At 44.0% G+C, this 25000-nt stretch overlaps 1 protein-coding gene across 1 annotated transcript in view; it reads left to right on the plus strand.

Moving 5' to 3' along the window:
* The window catches only part of megf10 (multiple EGF-like-domains 10), a 64819-nt gene that overhangs the window by 17452 nt on the left and 22367 nt on the right, over positions 1 to 25000 (plus strand). The window contains exons 3-9 of the mRNA XM_048259643.1: positions 60 to 161; positions 516 to 616; positions 3089 to 3181; positions 14540 to 14786; positions 16792 to 16912; positions 17107 to 17243; positions 23798 to 24010. Of these exons, the coding sequence (XP_048115600.1) occupies positions 60 to 161; positions 516 to 616; positions 3089 to 3181; positions 14540 to 14786; positions 16792 to 16912; positions 17107 to 17243; positions 23798 to 24010 (1014 nt within the window). The remainder of the gene's footprint in view (positions 1 to 59; positions 162 to 515; positions 617 to 3088; positions 3182 to 14539; positions 14787 to 16791; positions 16913 to 17106; positions 17244 to 23797; positions 24011 to 25000) is intronic.

The following is a 25000-nucleotide window of genomic DNA, read 5'->3' on the forward strand; positions in this document are numbered from 1 at the left end:
CGTGTGTATGTGTGTGTGCCTATACACTCATCTGTGTATATCTGTGTGTCTTTCTGCAGCTACTCTTTAACCGTGCAGGAGTCCTATGCACGCCCCTTTGACCAGATATATTACACCAGCTGCTCAAACGTCCTAAATTGGTTCAAGTGCACGCGCCACAGGTGAGAGGATTACAGGAGGATCAAAGAGCAGAACTAATCTGTACCTTGCATTTCCCACTTAGCATGACGCTAAGGAACTGTTTATAAAGGATGTATAAAGCATGTATAAGCATTTGTTATAAACCTTTATTAATTTGTTAATATACAAAAAAGTCAAGGAAGTGCAAAGACATCTCCTATGTTAGTATTATACCATTTTGCTAATGGTATGTGTAATAGATATACAATCCTGCCTTGTAATTGGAAGTAGAGTAGAAGTTCAACATATAATCCAGTAAAAGACTGTATACTTCAAATTGGAAGCATTTTAAAGTGTTTTGTTTATGTTTTCTTCCCCTCTCTCTTTGTTCTCAGGGTCAGCTATCGCACAGCGTACCGCAGTGGACAGAAGACAATGTACCGGCGCAAGGAGCAGTGCTGCCCTGGCTTCTACGAAAGCGGCGAGATGTGTGTTCGTGAGTATCCGAGCTGGCTGCGTTGGTTTTTCGCCCTGTGGCCTCGGGACCTCTGTGTCCTAAGTCATGAGCACAACGGCTGTTGTTGTGACTGCGACTGCTCATGTACTGATCGTTATCTCTGAGCCACTGAAGGCCATGATAGCTGGGATATGTGAAAAGAGAATGATCTCTTTTGTGGGATACAGTAGGACTTACAGGTATGCTGGAATGCACAGTTCTAGTGGTCACAGGATCTGGCAACATGTGAGCTAATTAGCTAGTCACAAGGTACCACACCCACAACGGATGTCCTTGTGTGTCTAAAGTATTTTGACTTTGATATGTTTATGATGTAGGCCGCAAGCATCTCTGATTCAGAGACTGGACCCTAAAGCGCAAAAAGCCCGCTTGACTCCCTTCTTTCAACTTCTTTGACTGTGGCCCACCTAAGGGCCTTGTTTTAAGGCCAACGACATGAAAGCCAAGTCATGGCTTGAGCCAACATGTGACTGCGATGGGGGGGTGACGTGACTTGTGTTAGAAGCAGCGTTGCTGTCCAACAGATTGAGCTTTCACTCAGTGAAAACAGTGGAGGGTGAACAGGTGTGGCCAACAGGCAGGAGGTCTGAACAGGCCACTGCTTAGAAAACAACAACTGCAGCCATCAGTTCTGAGCACAAACAAACAAACCTGTGTCCGAGCACGATGACCCTTCAACACGTCCACCGCTCGCTCTGATTTGTCGCCGCCAGATTTCCGAACAATTGTCCAAGGCTTTCTTGCGGTCGCCTGCGTTTCACCCGAATGTCAGTGGCCTCGACATGACAAATGCTTTTGGGGGAAATCTGGTGTAAATGAAGAACTTTGTGTGCAAGGGAATGATGGCTGCCTTCTCTGCTGATGAATCAGCTTTATCTCCTCAACAGTGGATTTAGAAATGTGACCATTTGGAGCTGAAAGGGGACTTTCTCTGTTCCCCTGAAAAGGAGCCGTTGTGTGTACTGTAAGCCGCAATCACATGGTGTCGTCTCATGCCTGCTGTTTCCGCAAACCCTAAATAAAGTGGGATGAAGCCTTGCTCAAATGGGAAACTAGAATGATTTTATGTGTTGGATGACATTATCAAAAATATAAGGTGCAGTGCTTTGCAGATGGGTTTAAACAGAACACAGAATTCAACTTAAGAATAAAAACACATTTTTTTGCAATCCACCCACAGCTTGGCTGATATATTTATAGAATTTTAGTCATCGTGATTCGATCTCATCTTCCCTCAAAAATGCTATATGGCCGAAAAAAGGAGGAACCATTGCGAAGCAAATTTTAAACTGTCACTTGTTTACAACCAGGCCAGAGCAGATGCGAAACCACTTTAAAAAATGCCACCCCTTGATGAGCCATCCAATGTTGGGAAGCAATTTTAATCCATGAGTGTTTCAGTGATCTAAATCAGTACTAGATCATGGGAAGTCTTTTGCCTTCCAAAAAGTAGTTGTGTGCACATCCCACCTTCTGGCAGGTGCAGGACAAATACACTTGCTCCAGTTAAAAGATGTAATGTCCGCAACACTGCTTTTAAACTCCCATAATTAATGCAAGAAAAAAGGCATTGCATTACATATGGGAGTTTAAAAGCAGTGTTGCGGACATTAACTCTTTTGCCTTGCCACAAATCTCCATCTCAAATGGATTGGACTCAATCCCCAGTGCTGTTTGGAGTCCAGTCTGGGTTGTGGAGTTTGTCACTGTTGCTGACCACATCTGTGCTGCCTTGGGGTGGTTTGTCTCTAATCTATCAACAACAGACAAGATCAATGTTACGCCCAATATCATCTGAACCCACACTCCCTCGATCCCCGTCACAAACACAAAAAATAATCTATGAGTGGTTACACTTTAATGCTTCAATTCTTTGATCAGAGATGTTTGGTGCTGTTTTTGTACGATGTACAAATTGTTTGTTTTTTATGTAATTTCATCCATGTGCTTGTTTTTAAGTGTTTTAGTTAGTGCCATTGTGTCTGAGTGTGTGTGCGTGTGTGTTCATGTGCACTCTTTAAACGAATGTGTTAACAACAACACAACTTGCGTTTTTTTAACACATCTCTGTGTCCAGATAGAGACAACACAGTTTGTGTTTGTGTTGTTTCCTTTTTTTATTTGTTACACAATATGTGTTGCAAACTTGCGTTGAAAGCAACACAACTTGCGTTGTTTTTTAACACATCTCTGTGTCTAGATAGGGACAACACATTCGTTTTAAGAGTGCATCTGTGCGTATGTGTGTGTGTGTTTTGTCAGCTTTTGTCTGCACTTCATCCACATTTCTCTGACCCCCCCTGTCTTAATAATGTTGGCACTCTAGCACTCTGTGTTCGTAGTGGATGAAATCTGACCTCTCTCTCTTTTCTCTCCTATACCCTCCACCCAAAACCACCAACCCCCCCCCCCCCCTCTGCCCCTGCCCTCGCCCCTCCCTCTTGTCTCCAGCCTCCTGTGCTGAGAAATGTGTCCACGGTCGCTGCCTGGCCCCCAACACCTGCCAGTGTGAGCCGGGCTGGGGCGGAGCCGACTGTTCCAGTGGTAAGTCCTCCAAGCAGCTGGAGCTGTCTGTCTCCCTCGCGTCGCCCACCACCGACGCTAGCTGGACGACACTCCAGGGCCTCCCTGCCCTCCTGCTTTCTAAAGCAGTGTGCTTTTTTACAACCAGTCTGGCTCATTTCAGATTGGTGTAGCTCAACTCAGCACAACTAAAACAAGCTCCATTCAATACAGTTCAGTCTAATCTAGTTCAACTAAATCTATAATCCAATCAATTCATTCCCCTTTAACTGAATTTAGCTCATTCTGTTTCAACTTTGCAACCACAATTTCAACTGAAATTCAATTTTGGTGGTCTGCCAGTATTTCTTCAGCTTCAGATCAATTCACTTCAGTTTACTTCAAGATTTATTTGTATACCTTTCCCTTGTTGCCCATACCAAAACAAGTTCACACTGTCAGTAAGACTGCACTCCATGGATAACATTTAGCAGGACCCAGGACCCAGTCAAACAAACACACAGCTAACACAATTGCTGAAGCTCTGGAATGCCCCCCCCCCCCCACCATGCCGTCTTCCGGTCCCTGTAATAAGGGCCTCAGGTCTTGGCCAGGTGGTTATTGATACTGGTACAGGGCTCTCTGACCCTGCTGAGCTGAGGAACCGCTCTGTGGTGCTACAGATAATAGGGAAGGTTGCCCAGGGTTTGTCTTTCATGCCCTGCCAATACCTCCAGGGTCTCCAACACATACATACACAGACTGCGTCGTGTTGTTGGTCTTTGTTGCTGCTGCTGGTTTCGCCATTGCATGTAATCAACACCTCGTAACAACCTGCACAGATACACTTTAATCCCAATTGTTTGCCTCTGGGGCGTGGCTGTTGTTTAGTTATTTGCTGCACGGGGAGAAATTTGGCATGTTTGGTTGAAAAAGAAAACAATAATTCATTGTTGTTGTTTTTCTTTTAGTAGAAAGGCTTTTGTAAGTTTATGGCCTGGCACTGTATATACATATACATATGGGGGGTATCTGAGCTCATGGTGTCTATGACTCTATAAAAACCTAGCCTATGTGCTATTCCGAACTTAGTCCCGCCCACAACATTTGAGGTCGGGAAGTTCAGTCTGGCATTGCTCCATTGTGGAGCAAGTATGCTCGCCCTAGATCGGGCGGACCAATCAAATCGGGCTTTACGATGATGGACAGGTGAGCAACAGCACCTGGTCTATCACGTCATCTGAGCACGCTTCGATTAGGCTTATGTTTGAAACAAAAACGCTGTGGCTAGAAGGATACATGGCTTTTAAGACCCCATATAGAAAATGCATATTATTTAATGAGGTTTTATCACTGAAAACGATTATTTCTGAAAACTTTGGCCAAAGTTGAGATGTGGGAAAACTCATGGTTTCACTTTCATCAAGGGTAAACAGCATGTTGCATTGCGACATGTTCCCTCGTTCGTTTGAAATCTCTGATTGACCACCTGTTCGAGGGATTTGCGACAGCCTTTCCCAGCTGTTTAACATGTTTGTAGCATATCAGTGTTTAACAGAATTATTTTTTAAAACGGAGGGGATATAGGCTATCAGTTTTTTCCTAATAGCCTACCCTACTACGTATCTCTTAGATTTCGCTAATGAGTGTTGTAGGCTAGGAGTTATTGACGGCACTAACTTTTACAAAAGACCAGAAAACAATGTTTGTTGTTGGAGAAGATTGGATCTTGTGTTTTCTTCCTACACCTCACATGCTCTGATTGGTTAGGTCTATCCAAGTAGACCTAACCAATGCAGAGGCATTCCACCCCTGTATCAGTTGACACACGCCCCATAATTATGTCCCAATGGAGCAGTATCAGACTCATATTCTAACTGGAATTGAGTATGACTACGTCAGGCTAATAAAAACCCAATGTGAGGAGTGCCTGGTGTGAGGGTTATATTAACCCCTAAAAAATCAGACCCTGTCTACCCAAACCCCAGGAGACCTTGGGGAAGCGTGGCCTGGAGCTGAGAGGCCTGGAGGCTTGTATTTCACTGTTTTTGCAGACCCGCTATTGTTTTGTCTGCAGGCCGGCTAGGTCCCCCAGGATTGGAACAGGCTATACGAGTCAGTTTGATTGGACTGCATGAGATGGGCACCGATAGTGTGGATCAGCGCAGTCTAATGAGAAAGGGAAGGGAAGAAGATACTCACAGGTTTTTTTAAATGCCAGGGGAATCGTAACGTATTATCCGCACCTAAGCCAGGGTGTGTATAAGAGGTGGTTAAGAAAGCATTGGGGAAGCAGAGCTGTCATGAATTGGATGAGGGTTGCCCTTGGATTGAGAGACCAAATCGCACAAGGGTAGGGTTGTAGGCTAGCCATAAAAGATCTAATTAATTAATTTTGAAAAATAGTGTTTTGTTACACTCCGATATATGATATAATGGTAATAATTTGATGCAAACATGAATCAACACATGGACATATTTAGTGATGAGCCATGAAAAGAATGTGGCAGCTCAGTTTCCCAGAAAGCCTATTTGCTTTTGGGAAATAATTCCATCTATAATAGCCTATGTCAATTTTAAACCAGTGTGTCAGATCAGTAATTAGTACCATTACAGCATGCTTGTCAAAGTAAACACAAATATCTTTAAGCAGAAATAAATCTGCAGTACGACCCATAAATAGATATTAATTTCATACATTTGATAACATTTCCTGTTGTGACACAGTTACTTGGGTAAGATTCATGCTGTGGAATTAGGGAATTTAACAGAACAAAGTTATGTGAAGACATTTATAGAAGATGCATGCTGTATGTTAACAGAACAGGATCATGCCAAAGTGAGTCAATATGGAGTACACATGTTTAATGAATACCCTCAAGCCATTCAGGTTTGCCTGTGAGGCATACTGTACATATGTGGTTTGATAGTTTTAGAAAACAAGTATTGAACCAGCGCCTCCATAAAATCAATACGAAGCACTGACTGGGAGATGCCCCTGGGCTATTCCTACATTTGATTGGCATTGAGACCCTGTTTGCTGCGCTAGGTGTGAACTGAAAACAAAGCTAAGAGGTTGCAAGCTAAACTTTAACAGGCCAAGAGTTAGCATGCTTAGCATTAGGTCCATCTGACTGACGTGACTGTGCTACTCATCAGATTCATGCCAAGATGGAATGCCTGTGACTATCGTACCATACATCCTATGCTGCTATGACAACAGAAGCAGGTCATTCGGTACAGCAGTTTCAGCAGCTCAGTGGGTGGGTGGAATAATTGTGTGTGTGTGTGTGTGTGTGTGTGTATGTGTGTGTGTGTGTGTGTGTGTGTGTGTGTGTGTTGAAGGGGTGCCTTTGCAAGGCTTTTTTCCCCCTTTGATTAGCAGTTTTAGCTCAGTGCCTAAATAGCTGCTGTGGTGGTTCCTCTCGTGACTCTCATAAGGGAGGGTGAGGATGGGTGGGGTGGTGGTGGTGGTGGTGGGGGTCCTGTGCACTCAGCGACCATGTAATATGCCACTCACTAACCCCCCTGGCCCAACCCCCAACTCAAGAGTGAAGAGGCAGACTCCCTTTGTTGCCCCCAGCTTTTGGGTCAGGGAGCCCCAACAATGCGTCTCAGAATTGTTTTATTTTTTTGGGGAGGGTTCAGTCCACCAGGAAGAAAGCAGAAAATCTCTTTTCTTGACATACAAAGACAGACCGGGCAATAAGGGAGGCCACTAAGAGAAAAATGCAGGAAATATCCTGAGGCCACAGCACTTGTGATCGCAAATGTAGGCCGTCGCATGACACAACAGAGCTTGGGAAGAGAGTTTAGTCTTTCTGTTTAGTCTTTCAGAGTCTATAAAAGTGGCGTTGGCTTGCACATGGTAGAAATGCACACTTTTGTGTATGGATATTAAGAAGTTGTTTGGTTATTAACTCACAAGATGGTGTGGTGATAACCAGCTAGCAGGGTGGCTGTGTATAGTGTCTAAGTCTACAGTTTCAGCCTCAAACAGGAACTGTTCTCCCAAGAAATGCTTACAAATTAGCACTTTGGCCAGCTGTCAGTGGAGCTCTGGTTTCATATTGGAGACCTCCAGTCTGTGGAAAGGCAAGCTTGTGTCTGCACAAGTCACACACACACACACACACACACACACACACCCACACACACACATGCCTTTACCTTACCCAAAAGGGTTGTTGAAAGTCCACATTCACACCAGGGCTTTGTCTTCGAGTGCCCACTTGCTTTATAAGACAGGTTCTCTTTTCATTAGTTTCAGGGTGTTTGAGGCAGATGTATAAGCCCTGTCGCCATAGGGCCTGACTGCTAACACTTTTGTTCTAGGAGGCAGACGGCCCCTTTAGCCCTCCTCTGGACAAAGTGTTCAAGTTATGTTTCAGTGTCTCACTGAAACTATGTGTGTGTGTGTGTGTGTGTGTGTGTGTGTTGCGTGTGCATCGGGCCTTGCTAAAGCACATTAGGCGTCACATTCACTGAGGAAGAGGGGATCGTGGAGGAAGCAGAAGAATAGAGAGTCTGATCCTTACATCCTGTCTGTCTTCACTCAGACTTTAATAAAAATGGTCTTATACCCCTGAAGCCTGGTTGCACCAGGAATAAACACTTCACAGTAAAAGAAACAGCAATCGCTGTGCAGGAAATGAATTGTGTAGCCAAGACCAAAGCAGAACCCTTTTATATTAGAACGAGTGAGATTATAATGACAAGTGAAAATAGAATGAATGGATTGATGGATGGAAAAATGATATGTTGATTACAAAATCATAGTTGCAACAGTATGGCTGAAGCAACTATAATGGCACACCCCCAATCCCATTTAATGGCGGCCTTACAGTACATTGTATGATTTTGGTCTGTTTTCACAGTCGGCGACTAAATTTCCAAAGTCGGACAGAAATCATGGGAGTTGTACTGGAATCGCGGCGCGCTCCTGTCAACTAGATCGTTTAGTGTAAGGTACCAATCTTAGGGGTTTTAAGTCAGTCAGAATCAGTCTTTTTCTAGTTTTGCCGTTACGACAATATCAAACATGTTTGATATTATTGCAAGTCTTTTTAGTCTTTTTAGTAGGCAGCCGTGGCCTACTGGTTAGCACTTCGGACCTGTAACTGGAGGGTTGCCGGTTTAAACCCCAACCAGTAGGCACGGCTGAAGTGCCCTTAAGCAAGGCACCTAACCCTCACTTCTCCCCGAGCGCCGCTGTTGATGCAGGCAGCTCACTGCGCCGGGATTAGTGTGTGCTTCACCTCACTGTGTGTTCATTGTGTGCTGTGTATGTTTCACTAATTCATGGATTGGGATAAATGCTGAGACTAAATTTCCGTCACGGGATCAAAAGAGTATATATACTTATACTTATACTTAGTGGCTCATGCAAATAGTGACGTGAACAATATAAAAACCAATAGTGACCTCTCTCCAACACCAAACAAGAAGGGGTGAAGTAGGCGACAGCTGTAGCCTATATGATTATTTGTTATTTAATTTCTTATAAATTATTAGTCTGCTATTCCACATGAAAGAACAACTCTATATCTATTAGGGATATCACACATGAAAACGAAAAAATGACTGATATGAGTAGGCTATCATATGAGTTCCTGTTATGTAGTGCATGATGGAAATAATTTAAAGGAATCTAGTAGCAGTCTTATAAATAGTGACCCTGCATGATCCCTAGTTGTTGCAAAATCATAGTCTGTGACTAGTCTGTGACTCAACAACTCTATCACTTGTCTTTAGATGTGAGAGGGTCTGAGACTGTAGTCTTTCAAAAATATTTTCCAAGTCTTTCAGTGTAAGGAGGGCTTTAGCTGAAAATGCTAAAGGTCTGATAGTTTTGGAACCCTTGCTGGCTAAGTGAGATTTGTGTTTTGGATAGCTGCTCTACCCTTGAGCCTCCCGCGTGAGTAACAGACATTAACCTTTGGCTGGTCGTGCAGCCAGAGAGACAAATATCCCAGAGAGGTGTTTCTTTGGAGTCTGGCAACAGCAGCTCAACGATGTCATCACTATTGTCCGCTGAGACACACACACACACACACACACACTCAACTACTACCATTGAAATAAACATAACATTAGTTAACATAAGAAGAGCTGGAGTGGCAGCAGCAGTCCTATTCCAATGGCCATTTTTTAGATAAAATTCTCTGCAAAATCACTGACAGCTCTCCAATACTCCATACTCAAACTGGGTTTTGTTTGCAGCATTTGGCCAAGTTTGCATTTTTTTTTTCTCTCTCTCTCTCTCTCTCTTTTTTCCCTGTCGTCTCTTGGGCCAACTGGACCTTAACCACTGGCAAGTGCATTACTGCCATCCTTTTATATTTTTTGGATTTCATTCTTTGCCATGCAGACATATTTTCCACCTGTGGCAAGTTTTGGGTTTATTTTTAGTAAAAGGGCCTAGAGTGTTCTTTGTCTTACTTATATCTTTGCTGTAAGGCTCAGAGCACAGGGCCTGAACAATGTTGTCTGGTTTAATTAATGGCCTCTCATGTCTCTTTGTTTGTTACAAGCGACAGAAAAATCTATCATTAGGCTGACCAAACGTATGTGCTCAAAACCCTGTGATCCATCACTGTGTTGGCCATTTTGTCCTAAACTCACCAGTATAAACACATTATTTGGTGCAATTGAGTTGTATGCAAGCAAAAGTGTTGTATAAATATTTAACCATATAAATGTACAACACACACAAGCAAGAGTGTGAACGTGAATAAATGTTTCAAAATGAAGTGACACTGAAGCCATTTAAGGTTTTTGTTTAATTTACTTGAAGCCATCATCATTTGAACAATTGGTGGTACAGACAGTCAGTCTGATGGATTGGCACAAATGCATTCCACTCTTCACCCCAACCTGCTTCTCTATTGAGTGTCGTGTGTGTGTGTGTGTGTGTGTGTGTGCTCCCCACCTTAAGGGGTTTCTTGGGCTACTTTGACAAAAGGTGGGGCATTTCTCCTCGGGCCAAAGGCCTGAGAACCATTGTGGGCTTGTTCTTTATCTGGGTCAGTTCTTATAAATAAACATAAAAAAGGCTACCAAGAAGCTGGGGTACATATGAGAGGGTTTTTATGTTCTCTGAGTGAGTTCTGTGTGTGTGTGTCTCTGAGAGTGTGTGTGTGTGTGTGTGTGTGTACAACTGTGTGTGTGTGAGTGTGTGTGTGTGAGAGAGAGTTTGGGTGTGGGTGTGTGGGCGCATACTGCCCTTTTTCCTCGAGTCCTTTGCACCAGGCTAGTCAGTGGGCACCACAATAACAGTGTAACTGCCTGTTCTGCCCAGCCTGTGCTCCCCTCTGGAGCCAAACAACTGACTCACTGGGCTGGATGAATGTGTGCATGAGGGCAAGTATTGTCCAAAATCCGAAATTCTCCAGTATTCCACTACTGGTAACAATAGTGAGGAAACCACCAATGTTATAGATTTGGTTGAGCTTGCAAAATAGCTAGTTTGTTGTTTTCTATTGGTGATGCAGTCAGAATATTCTCTCATACTCTCTATTCTATTCTGTGTGCAGCTCAGTAAAAAAAAAAAGCTTGTATCGAATTGAATTGAAAATGAATCTTGGAGTTTGGTGATTATAATCGTGCACGGAAACTGATTAGAGCAGTTGGTAATGAGAATGGCATGTCATTTGAGATTTATCGTGGTTGTCTGCAGTTTGACCCCCCCTTGAGCAGCTCCTGAGTTCATTAGTCTGTTCATTACAAGCCTTTTAGACTTATGTCTGCTAAATGGGTAATGAATGGGCATTAGTGAGATTACCTTAATCCACTGACTGTGCCAAAATGTGCAAAATACTCCTGTGCAGTTAGCTCTAAAGCAGATCTCTGAGCCTGTTGGCCTGGGCTCTGTGGCTCATTGCACATTGACATTGTGCAGGCAAAGTCATACAATTCACAGTGCCATCTCCTCTGTGAGATCTTTCAGAACATTTTTAAGGCTGCGTTTTGAACAGTCTATTAATCCCCCCTAAAAGTTACAGTGGGTTTATAGATCATAAGGCCAAAGATAGCTGAAGAACGAAGGAGCCAGAGATATGGAACAAGAGTGCTGTTTGACCCCATTCATTTAGTGTGCAGGTTATTATTCCAAGCTTTAGAGCCCCACATTTTCACAGTCATTAGGCAATTGGTGACTGCTCTGTAGATCATTTTGCCACCTGGCACGAGGTGTGCAAAGATTAGTTTTGTAAAAGAGTAATTTAAGTGTGTCAAAAGCAGTCAGGCTTTTAAAGATGTGAAGCATTTCAAGTCAGTCTCTCTGGCTTTAATCAATCATTAGGGTATTGGATACAGAAAAAGGTGACACAGTTTTACAGTTTTTGGAAAAAGCTCTCCCTAGAACAGCTGAGTTGTTTTACAGGTCCACTCTTCCATCTGTAAAATAAACTATAAAATATGGGAAGACGGCTAAAGAAGGGGGAAGAATCTATAAAAGAAGAAACTGGCAAAAGTCCTTCAGGTCCTTCTCTTACCTTCCGAGCACTAATTGACATACCGGTAATCACACAATCAAAAAAAGGTCAGATGCAACTCAGGGTTTGTGAAGTACGTCAGCAAACAGCCCGGATTTGTGTAAACGGGCCTTAACGGGGTGCCACGACACACGCATGTACACACAAAGCCTGGTCTGGCCCTCTCATTAACTTCCAACCTGCTTTAATCAGGAAAAGCAATAACATGTGCGGTCAGTGATGCCAACGTGCCAATCACCCCGTGCCACTCAACCCCGCGCCACACATGAGGAGGAGAGCGAGAAAGTAAAAAAAAAGGGCTGCCCTTCTTCGTTCTTTAACGATTTTGGCAGACACCCGTCACGACTCTCTGGAGTGACATCATGTGTAGGCTGGGGAACAGCTGGTCGATGCGAGCTGCCATAAAGCAAGCCCCACAAAGCCTTGTGATGTCAGCCGTAATGATAATGTATGGCCCATCGCGATAGCGCTCTCTCTGAAGAAAAATCAGTGAGGAGAAAAACACACAGCAGTTGCCTATAGAAGAGGAGTAGTGACAGACGTGACAGATGATTTGGAAATTGAGAGGGTGACCTGCGTGGAGAATACGCCGGAGCTTGGACCGTGGCTATTTCCCTTTAATAATAAACAGAAGCCAGACCTCAAATGCACATGATTGTAAACACCATCGAATCTGGTCAGCTGAGTTTATGTTCTATTTCAGCAGATGGTAGGACTCCTGGGTGTGAGTAGAGTTGCACCTGTGCGTTCTCACCCAACCAGACCCCACCTGCCTAGTTCTAATTTCTCTGCGGATTGCTGTAGGCTAGTTAAAAAAAACACTGTCGTTGTCATTAAAAGCTTGTCATGTTTCCCTGTTATAGGGACATCACAAAAATACATGCACAACAACAGTTATTTATAACATTATCAGTAATTCATTAGTCCACTGAAAAAGGTTAAAATGTGGATAACAACAGGTACTTTTCTCAGATGTGTCCAATTTGCATGTGTTTTGGTGGGTTCCTCACTTTGCAATCTGTTGGGTGGAGCGTTGTGCCAAGTAACTGTAACAAATAAATGACTTTAAACCCCAGGAGTCCAACCGCCTCTTTGAAGATGAAACTGTAGTGTCCTTGCACAGAAGGCTAACGCTAACCCCCTACCTCTTTTTTCCACAGTAGAACATAAGGGATAAGTGCTTCAGGAAAATAGTAAAGATTCATGGGTAAACTTGTGGTCAGAAAGCTCTCAGATGTTCTCCCTTGGTGCTTGCTAGCCTACTCTAAAGCGAGTAGGCTATTACCTTCAGGATTGGGGTGAGCAGGTCTGAACCCCGCGGAAGAACGACTTACCAAAACAAAACAAAAGGTAGCAGCAATATCGTATATCGTAGCAACGATAGCTAGCTTTATGGCCAGGGGTTATGGGGATTTGCCGCTCCAAAAATAAACCTCATCTGACCTCACCTCCTCTCTGGTCGACGTTGTTTAAAGAGTGCTGGGATGGCTTTATCCGATGCTAGCCAGCCTTATAGACTAGCCTTTTCCTTCCAACCACAGGTTTATGTCAGCATAGCTTAGCGGTAGTGGTGGGCCTCTGAGTTAGCAGCTAAGTGCAGAGCAGCCAGCCGTCCATCAAAAAGAGTCCAAAAACTGAATACAGCTGTGTGGCTTTGAGGTGGTGACTCAGACCCGACAGATGTTTTTGAGCCCAACACAAATAAATAAATCATCAGTCACTCACTCACTGACAGCTCACGCCTCATAATTCAATGCTGCTCACTCCATCCAGTGCAGGAAAATAGCTCTCCCATTGCAGTAGTATAGTTGATGGGATTGCGAAAGGTTTGCAATATAGTTTCAGTGCAATATGGAATAGTTTTGCATTTCCACTTAAGCTTGTAGAATGTAATTTGTCATCCAAAGTATACACTGGAGAGCATTTTACTGTAGCAGTAAAATGTATATGTATAGTTATATGATTGAAGAGGTTGTCATGGAAATATGCATTGATATTGCTGAAGGTTTAGTATCCAAAACTCACATATAGACAAGGCCTGTGTGTGAGCTGAAGTTTTGTAATATTCTATTTTAATATTCTATACAAATGCTTTAAAAGACAGACATGGCATAATCATTCTGATCTCATTTTATAACGTACATGCTATGTATATTCTTTATGCTGCCCTTTTGTATAAAATGTACTGTATGATCAAACCTAGGACTGGCCATTGACCACACAGTAAATATTCAGAGATAACCGTCTGCTATAGATGCATATAGATGCATTATGTAGAATAGAACTTTGAATTTTGAAGCAGCAGGCTAGTAAGTCACCTAATTATCTAGGTTGAATCTCAAAAACAGATATGTTCTACTTGTGGTATGTAAACAATGTCAGGGAGCTTGCCCGTTATCTAAGTTATAGGCTCATACGGACGAGTTAAGAACATGCTATCATCAATGCTATCATCAATTTTCAACTCGCTGGTGCCAGGCAGTACAAAGGACCATGCTGGCCTAAATTTTACAACAGGCAGAGGGAAAGCTACAGATTAAGGGGATTATATCAAAACAAATAAATAAACCTGAAAACAAAAAATACAACAAGATTCCCATCAAATCCAATTAAAAGCCTCATTACAATTAAGACAACAATCTCGTCAAGGCATCATGCTCAAAGATCACATCACAGTTGAAACACAGCTTCCATGAGCTATTAGTCCTTTGAGATCTGACCAAGGTTTGACCCCCGCACACCTCAATATCAATGTGTCTTTACACTCTCTCTCTCTCTCTCTCTCTCTCTCTCTCTCTCTTTCTATCCCTTTTCCTCTCTTTCTTTTCTCCCTCTGTCACTCTTCCTTTCTCTTTCTCCATCTCTCTCCATCTCTCTCTCTCTCTCTTCCTCTCTCTCTTCTCAGCGTGCGACAGCAGCCACTGGGGCCCCCACTGCAGTAACAGGTGCCAGTGTCAGAACGCGGCGCTGTGCAACCCCATCACGGGCGCGTGTATCTGCACCCCTGGGTACCGCGGCTGGCGCTGCGAGGAGCACTGTGAGGCGGGCACCTACGGCAACGGATGCCAGCAGAAGTGCCTCTGCCAGAATGGCGCGGACTGCCACCACATCACAGGGCTATGCACATGCTCACCGGGGTACACCGGGGCTTTGTAAGTACCTCACACTTAGACACACGCGCACAACACATGAATACAAGTGCACGCACACACACACACACACACATCACACACACACACACACACACAGGCATGCACAACATATATAGTCATAAGGACAAATCACAGCAGTCTCTCTCTCTCTCTCTCTCTCTCTCTCTCTCTCTCTTTCTATCTCTCTCTCTCACCCACCGACCCACACACATGCACACACACACACACACACACACACACACACACACATGCACATGTGATTTACTCAGAAACATACAAATAACTCATACACAGTGCAATGCTCATAGACACGCATTAGTATTATGTGACAATTAAAGAATATTTTCCCACACACATACACACTCATAGACCATAGTCCACGCTCATAAGAGTGGTCTGATCCAGATTGATGTAATAAAATTAGACTTCATGACTGGCCTTCTTCACGAGCAGCGGTCTGAAAGGTTGCCACTAACAAATTACGTTTTTTTCTGAATGCTTAAACACAACTGTGATTCTTATCGCACAATTTCTAAAACTATTAATACTTAGCAAAACCACTCACTGAGTGTGCAAAACTAAAAGCACAAACACTGCTTTGCACTCAGTTTGCAATTTTGTAACACACACTTTGCACAACTGTAGGCACAATTCACTGCACTTACACTATTTTGCAAACTCTCTGGCACACTTTCTCATGTGAAAACTGTTTTAGATAATTAGTTCACTTTGCAATCAGCCTAAGCACTATAAATAAGCCACAGGTAATGTATAATGGGTACAATGGAGGGAACAGGAAGAGTGAGAAGAGAAAGAAATAGCCCTTTTACAGCCAAAAAAAAAAACAGTCTACATGTGGGGATATTGTCATGTCAGGCCTGGATACGTCATTCCAGAATATATTTTTCCCGGTGCCTTGGACTAGGGCATTGCATGTGATGTAGACGGAATTTTGAGAGAGACGACCCGATGTAGACTGATTTGTTTTGTCTCAGTGCTATTTTGTGTTTTGACTTGGAAAAACACACTTGTGTTTGTTTTGATGTGTGTAAATAAACACCAATACTTGAAGTTTGGATCCCAGTATGTTTACAGAACTATGACAAAAGTATGACCTCAAACTGACATAGTCTACCTTGTGCACAGAGAGGGCAAAAGTCAGATGTGTTTTTTTATTCAGACCATCAGTGTATAGTTGGCACATTGTGTGCTTATTATTGTGATGGCTTGTGTTTACTGTTTGATACGAAAACATCATTTTTACGAAGGTGTGAAGAGTTAAGCAAGGTGTGTTAGCTTTTGCAAGAGAACTACAATGTTTTGCTGATTGGGTGAAAGGTTTTCCTATTTGTGTGTAGAGTTTTGCAAAAAAAAGCCATAGTTACAAAAAATGTGCTTAAGCAATCAGTAACACTGTGCCATCTGTCAGCATGCCAGAAGCATGGACGGAATATAACTATAGAGTCTTCACACCTAAGAAATGTCTGACAGTCTATGTTTTTGTTGTCTATATTTCTACTATGTCTACCACACACCTATTCCTTGAAGGCAATGTCAGATATTTTTTTTTATAAATGTTTTGTTTCGAGGTCAAAAATGTCAGCAGGTGTTTCTGTTTCTGCAGTGTAGTGTCAGGATGCTTTTTTACAGTGTGATAACTGATGCCTTCAGCATGTGGAAAACAGTGTGTGTGTGTGTGTGTGTGTGTGTGTGTGAGAGAGATGGAGAGAGAGAGAGAGAGAGTGTGTGTCTGTGTTTTGTGTGTACATGTCTGTGTTTGTGTGAGAAAGAGGAAAAGAGACTCAGTTAGAATCCAGTAAATGTATTTGAGACATACACACAACAACCGAGGGTATAGTGTCTACTGTATGTGTATGTGTGTGTGTGCGCGTGTGCGTGTGTGTGTTTGTGTGTGTGTGTGTGTGCACGCGTGTGTGTGTTTGTTTGTGTGTGTGTGTGTGTGTGTGGCTGCATCACTAACAATCTCTCCATGTCCCCCACTCAGCTGTGAGGACCTGTGTCCGCCCGGTAAGCATGGGCAGCAGTGTGAGGAGCGCTGTCCTTGCCAGAACGGAGGGGTTTGTCACCACGTCACTGGAGAGTGCTCCTGCCCCGCTGGGTGGATGGTAGGACACACACACACACACACACACACACACACACACACACTTTAACTATGTCAGTGGTGAGGAGGAGGTGGGGGCACTTTGATCCAATATTCAAAATTGAAAACAAAAAATAAACACCTGATAAGCAATACTTATACACATTTTTGTGTGTGTGTGTGTGTGTGTGTGTGTGTGTGTGTGTGTGTGTGTAGGGCATGGTGTGTGGCCAGCCTTGCCCGGAGGGACGCTTTGGCAAGAACTGCTCCCAGGAGTGCCAGTGTCATAACGGGGCGACGTGCGACTCTGCGACTGGCCAGTGCTTCTGCAGCCCAGGCTACACAGGAGAACGGTAGGGACAGGCCACAGCTGCACCACGCCAACTATTCAGCAAGCTGAATCATCCATAATCTACTGTATCTAGTCCATTTATTTTCATTCAATTAAATCAAGTCAGCTTTCAAGTCAGTATTATGACAGAGAAGAATGTCTGGTCGCATTGGAAAATATGAATAAATGTAATGTCTTAAGGGCTCTGAAGACCATTAATAATAAGACAAAAACAATAGAACTGCTAAATTGCGAATGAAGTGGCTTCCTCTAATTTAGTTTCAGTTACAGTTTCAGATCAGTCAGGTGGTCCTCATCAGACATCGGCGTGGATGGATAGGCCAAATTAGTAATTATCAGGGTCAGTGACTAAGTCAATGATTGCCCTCTAAATGAAGGTTGTTGACCCACTTTGTAACTGCACGTGGTGAATAGGGAGTAGGTCAGATGGACGTGTGGACCCAGGGCCCAGGCCCCCCTACTACGACAACAACAGTAGCAAGGTCAGCGACACAGGGAGCACACCGGAAGGCAATTAAACCGTGAAGCCAACTGTTATTAATTTATGACACCACAGGATTAGTTGAAATGGTTTCAGGCCTTCCTCCACCCTAATACACACACATATGCGCGCGCGCACACACACACACACACACACACACACACATACACACACACACACACACACACACACACAAACACACACACACTCCCCGCTCACTCCAAATCAGAAAATCCCATGAAGCGGTAGAGATGTGTTGTAGTTAGCGTAGTGTAGTGTAATGCCTTTTGTTCTTAAGTACAGTACATATTGTGCATTTGTTATTTAAATGAAAGTTCATATTACTGCTAATACTAAGTGCATGTAGTATACAGTACTATCTTAGGAGTAAACCTCAGAATTTCAAGTATTCTCCAACAAACACTTGGACTAGTTTGGACTTGTACTAGTTCAGTAAAATAATAACATGACTTCTATCCAAACCTTTGTGCTCCGCCAGCACCATGACAACCAATCTCACCCTCCCCTTCTCATTGGTCAGTCATTTCCAGTGTGGGTTTCCGTGCCCCTCTAGTCCTGTCATTTGCCTGGCTGGCTCGGTTGCAGGGTAGGCCAGAAACCCAGTGACACAGTAAACACAAGCATGGCCATGGACAGGGTGAGGCCTATGCTAAATTTACACTGTTATTGTCTCCTCACTACACTACACCCCCAACCACCCAGCACCACCCCAACCCCCTCCACCTCCATCCCCCCGACATATGTGCACCATCACTGGGGCCGCTGTGGTGGCTTCCAACGCTACCAAATACGGCTCCAGAACTGGGTCCTGTTTGTTCCGCGGTCTGTCTGTCAGCTCTGGGTGGGTGTGGGAGCCGCTGCGGTCAGATGTGTTTACACACACTTCCTCTCTGCGCCGGGAGTCAGGCAGGATTGGAGAGCTGCGTCCATCAGTCACGGCGGATAGTGAGTTTTTTTTTTTTTTTTCTTTTGACTCATTCTGACTCATGTTGAATGCACTGAATCAATGGTTTTGGCTGTACGTTTGGAGGTGTCCGGTTGCAGAATCTGGTAGTGAGGACAGGGAAAGAAAAAAATTGTGTGACTAAGACATTTTTGCATAAAGGCTTATTCAAAAGGTTTCCATAAGGTTTGTTTGAGGTTTTGTATTTTTTCTCAAACTTAGCAGGTACAGGAAAAACGATTTACAGTATTGTACAATGTTGCAGAGTGAAGCATTAGAGGGACTGAGAAATTATTTGGCTTCTGTGTGATTACTCTCTGCGTGGCAGCAAATCTGAGATATTTCAATTACATATTGGACACACATTAAAGTAGCTGACCCCCTGCTCTTCCTATCTCCCACATTCTTTCACTTTCTCCCACAGTGCTGTTTCACACACACACACACACACACACACACACACACACACACACACACACATACACACACTCTCTTTCTCTCTCTCTCTCTCACACACAAAGAGAGAGAGAGAGAGAGAGAGAGAGAGAGAGAGAGAGAGTCAAATATATCTCTTTTGGCTTGAAAGCAGCTGTTTGCTTGTGGCTCTGGGAAGAGGAAGGAAGTGGGTCGGCTGCTGTGTGTGTGTGTGTGTGTCTGTGTGTGTGTGTGTGTGTGTGTGTGTGTGTGTGTGTGTCTGTGTGTGTACTACACATCCAGAGACAGTAAGATGGGGGAGAGAGGACCCTGTGTCTCTGTGGGAGTGTGGAGACAGGCCAGAGCTTGTGTGAGGGATGAGCAGAATGTGGTTAGAGTGGTTTCGTCTGTTCCGCCATCAGATCAGTTGGAGACTGGGAAAGACTGAGGAACCCATGGGCGTCGTGGTGACGACCCTTCCTGATGACCTCAGCAACCTCTGCAGCTGCAATCAGCTCTGGGCATTTACGTTACCGCACAAACCTGCAACTAATGCTAGCCCGCAGCTAGTATACAATTAGTGAGATATATTGGTTCCTCAGGCTTTAACAATCAAGGTCACTGTGATTTAGAGTGTGTGTTTTTGTAAAGATACCCTATTAAAACCTTTGCTAAACAAGGGTAAAGGGACATTTGTCTCTGCCTCCAGTTGAAAACGTGTAAAGGTGACGCTAGCAAGCGATTTCATAACGGCATTAGCGCCTTTTCTTATGCTGATCTCAGAAACTTGGCAAAGCACGGACAAGCACACAGCTCACTCTAGCGTTGGCTAGAACACATTTCCTGCGAACCTCCCACCGATGTCAAACCGAATGTTTGTTTGTCGTCCTCGGGATGCCAGCAAATGTTTTCCAAGTTACACTTTTCATCACCTCGCCACCTGCACCCCCTCGGCTCCGCACATGCTGGCGTCACTGCCCCGCGGGCACCTGTGCCAGGTCCCTGTGAAGACGGATTGCCTGCGTAATGCGGAGCGGGTCACGGTGGATTTTCACTGGCTCTCTGAGTCCAATGATGCCAGAGGCGATTGCACCATTTTAACTAACAATCTGTTGCCAGTGAAAATGTATTTGCATCGCATCATGTCGCAATAGCAAACTGTAGTGCAGATGTGGGTGAGAGATTGTAAAATGTTGGATTTCAAACCTAATTGAAGACGACAGGGTGATCTATGGCTTGTAAGCTGCCTATCTTTATGGGTTGTGGTTTCATAAATTATTACATTAGGGCTGCAACTCTCTAAATTGAATTCCAAATGTTAAAAGGTCAAATTCAGATACTTTGTCTTTCTTTTCACAGAATATATTGATTCCATCTGAGAGCTAATATGTCATTGATGGGCCAACTCACAGACTGTATATATAGAACAGTCTATGGGCCAACTTTAGAACAGAGTCTTTCAACATTTATTGACTATAGAACAATAAATAATGAGAGCAATAATACACAATGAATAAAAGATAAAACATGAAAGCTTTAGAGACCATTGAGAAATTGCATGTACAGCTGCCTCAGTCAGCAAATGCATTCGGAGGAAAGAAGTTTCTAGAAAGCATATTGTGCTGTGAGAGAGAGAATGCTCCGAGGGGCCCTCGTGGAAAAGCCTGCCCTGTGTGAGAGAGGGGCTCTGAGTCACAGCTGAGCTTTACAGGGCCAGGGCTCTGGGGCCCGGGACCCAGTAATTACCAGTATCAGAGAGCCACGCACCATATACTTAGGCGGCCCGTGAAGTGACAGGAATAGCAGTGCCAGTGCATTTATATGAGTTAATAAGGGCCTTGGTGGAGTCGCACGTCACTCGCAGCCCTAGGACTCGGAGCCTGGGTCCTGCTGCCGCTGCTTCTGCTGCTGCCACGCCAGGCTAGAGAGAGAGAGCCGCCATCGCCACCGCCGCCGCTGCCACTGCTACCGCCACCACCACACCCTATGGCCTGGAAAATTGTCAATGCCGAGAGCCAACACAGGGAGGGACCCCTGTGTGTGTGTGTGTGTGTGTGTGGATATGTGTGTGAGTAGCAGGATAGGAATACTTTCCACTGCTGCCATGATACACTCCTCATATGTGTGTGTGTGTGTGTGTGTAATATGTATGTACATAAATGACACACTACCCTACAAAAAAACCTGGTGCCCTATGCAGAACATAAGGACACACACACTCGAGCAGTTTCCATGCAGCGTTGATGGGGATGGATGATCGGTGCATTGTTCTCAGACACTTGATAGTGGCCTGGGGGAAACCTCTGGCTGCGAACGGGGCCTGAAATCTGACGTGACCTCTCGTGCAAACCCCTGTCTCCATGGTCATCCCCCCAGAGGACACTCGTGTGTGTGTGTGTGTGTGTGTGTGTGTGTGTGTGTGTGTGTGTGTGTGTGTGTGTGTGAGCGTACGATGGCTCCCATGTGTTCCCCTAACACTACAGCTGCTAGTGGTTTTGAAACTCTTGGAGAAAAAAAGAAAGAGGAAAAGAGAAAAAAAAAAGAAGATGAGGAAGAGAAAAAAAACAAGCTTTGGGAAAAGGATTCTGACAGGACCCATCTGCCGGGCGAGTGAATGAGCCTGATAGCCGTGTCTCGGAGGCATGGTTTTGAATTCTGAATGGACCCGGCAGCCTGATTTATCAAAGCCAGTTAGTGGCTAACGCTAGGATAAGAATTTCCCCCAAACGATAGCCCTTGTGATTGCATTAAAGCAAAAGGTTACTTGAAAGAGAGAGAGAGAAAAAAGGAAAGGAAAAAAGAGGGAGAGAGGGAGAGATAGAGTTATCCATCAACAAGTTGGTCTCTGCGGATCAACCTCTTGTGAAGTCTGTCTTCAGGAATGTAAGTGATATGATTGTGGAACTTTAGAACATGTTTGTTTTTTACCTTTTCCTGCAAAATTCCTGACGTTTTCCATCCTCCCATATGCATTTTTTTTGGTAATGTATCTGGTTGCATACGCATGCATACATGCATTCCATCTTGTCTTGACAGCTTCCCACACTGCCCCTCCTATTCATAGAAATGCCCAGAAAACTACATTGCTGTGTGGTTCTCCAAACAGTCCATGTGTTACAGTAAATGTGTTTTATATGCAGTCGCCAACCATTGTTAGTGATTTAGAGCTCCCAAAACAAATCCATGGGCCTTGATATTCCCAAAACAAATCCATGGGCCTTGAAGTTCTCACACTTTTTGGTGTTTTTCTGTGTTATAGTTTTCCATATGTTCTTACATACAGTGCAAAGAGTAAGACATGTTATTCATCACCCATGGTATGTTATTTCTAAGGACGTTTTATAAATACTTAAATATATTTATAGCCAACACAGTGTGCCTAAACATGGTGTCAGACATAATTCAGACAGGGAGGAAAAATCTCCAGGGTCATTTATAAACTCCACCATCTTTGGCTGCATGGCTGGCTAAGGTATAAAGTATAGTCACAAACACCACAGTTATGTTCAGACAACAGCAGCTTTAAGTCAACTCAGTGATTTTCCCCACTATGGTATTCAGCCCTGTGGGGCTAATCTCTGTGGGATGCCAACGGCCTCTCATGCCATCTGCAAACAGTCCCTGCCGCAGTCTCCATAAGATTACATACTGATGGCAAAGCCCCTTTTGAAGAACTCTCATCAGCCAAGATTGTTTTGAAAGTGGTGGCTTTCCGTTTCTTGTTGTTTGGAGAAAAACGCAGTGCTAACCCCCTTTTTTGCTTCTGTGAAAAGAGGCTTTCAGCACAGAGCTCTTACATCAGTGTAATTGGATGTTCACCTTGTGGCCATATTGTAGTATAAGGTTTTGTTTGAAATGCATCTTTCGAGGGCTCTCATCTCAAGTGTGTTGTTTTATTTTTTGTAACCTCAGTGACTATAATCTATGTGACCCTGTCTGTCTTTATATTTTGCCTCACTTTGTACAAGTAACTGATTTTGTGTCTTAAGTGGTAGCTTGCCAGTTGCCACTCTATAATTTATATTTCTACAGTTCTGGATTTCTAGCATTTTATTGTGATAGCAGTCCTTTCTAAATATCAATTTGCAAGTTCTATCAAACATGTCTATACTTTACTTAGAGTATGTTACATATTACCTATGCTATATTAACTAGACAGTGATCTGAGTTGCATTTCTACTGATTATTTTTACATGTAGTTCCATCGGCAGCATGTGCCCAGTGTACACACTCAGTTTGTCCACTCTCTGAATGTCACTGTGACTCTGCTGGTGTTGTCCATGTCCATGTTCATGCAGTCATTTAGCAGGCTCGTTCATCCAAAGCCATTTATTAGACAGGATTGACAGTCTCCCAGCAGGTTCTAACAGCATGGGCTCTTCATGCAGGTGTTAAGACGGCGGCCTAGTCGCAAATATTTGCTCTATGTAGCTCTTAGTTAGCTAGGCTGAGCCAGATATTTGACCCCACAGTATCCCCTTTTCCTGTATTTGAACCGTTGGTGGTCCAAATAATCGGTGTTTAGCTGTTGCTTCCAAATGGCTTTGAGTGACATTATCACAGTTGGCCGCTGGCAATCGTTTTTTGGCGCCACCACAGCAGGCTCTCTGTGAGTGACTCTCCACTGACTCCTCTTCTCTCTCTCTCTCTGTGTGTGTGTCCACTCAACCCCCCACCCCCCCTTTACCCACTGCAGGTGCCATGAGCAGTGCCCAGTTGGCACGTTCGGCATGGACTGCAGCCAGACGTGTCGCTGCATGAACGGCGCCAAGTGCTACCACATCAGCGGGGCGTGCCTGTGCGAGCCGGGTTACACGGGCGAACACTGCGAGGTGCGCCTCTGCACCAAGGGCGTCTACGGGCTCAAGTGCGACAGGAAGTGCCCATGCCACTCAGAGAACACACGCAGGTACAGCACATGACCTCTCTCTCACCTTTGACTTTTAGTTTCACTTCCTCCCTACAGTGGTTTCTAGGGCAATATTTGTAGTTGTGCCTTTAGTTGTTAGAACAACTGTGTTCAGTTGTGTTGCTCTACCTCTACCGGTGAGACACCTGTAATACTTAGATCTCAGCAGCATGATAGTTTGAAGGACACACATGGAGACTACTGAAAACCATTACCAAGTGTTTTATTAGTGTCCTCACATTAAAGGTAAATCCTGTGAAGACATGAAAGACATGACTACTCACTCCTACTCAGAATGTCAATCATCTTGAACAAAAGTCACATCATCATGTGCCACGTCATGCCCTGTCCTATCCTGTCACATTGTGTCAAATCACCTCACCTTCCAGTGTCCTGACCAGATGGAAGGTGCTGAGGAGGGAGGTGGAGGTAGAGGTAGAGGCAGGGTGGAGGCAGACTCCAGGCTGGAGCGAAATGGCCTGCCAAGCAAGCAAAACATGAGCAAAACAAACTTTCAGTGGGACACTGTTCATTCGGAAGTCTGAAATCTGAGTTAAGAGTATAAGATATGTTGTATAAGCAGGGGAAGCTATTGGAAGTATGACATTTTATATATGTTTCTTGTTAATTGGGAATGCATTAATATATATGTGTACTTATTGTAGGCTACTTGTCCTCCTGAGTACTTAAGTAGGCTACTTGTATTTGTGAGTAATGTGGCTCAGGAGTGGGGTGAACAACTCTTGAACTAGTTAATGAAGTTTGAATCAAAACAAGTGACTTGCATATTACATACTGCATCTGTCTGTCTGCTTGTGTGTATTATTGGGAGAGCTGTTCCATAGTGTACTTAGGGTGGGCTAGACTTAAGTGCAGGATTGCTTAAGCTTTCAGCGTTCACAGTTTCATCGTTCAGACTAATGACATTCAGTTTGGCTGTGTGTGTGCGTGTGTTCAGCTGTGTTGTTTTTACCTGTGTGCTCTTGTGTC

The sequence above is a fragment of the Alosa alosa genome, chromosome 12 (assembly GCF_017589495.1).
Source record: "Alosa alosa isolate M-15738 ecotype Scorff River chromosome 12, AALO_Geno_1.1, whole genome shotgun sequence".
NCBI classification, from domain to species: domain Eukaryota; kingdom Metazoa; phylum Chordata; class Actinopteri; order Clupeiformes; family Clupeidae; genus Alosa; species Alosa alosa.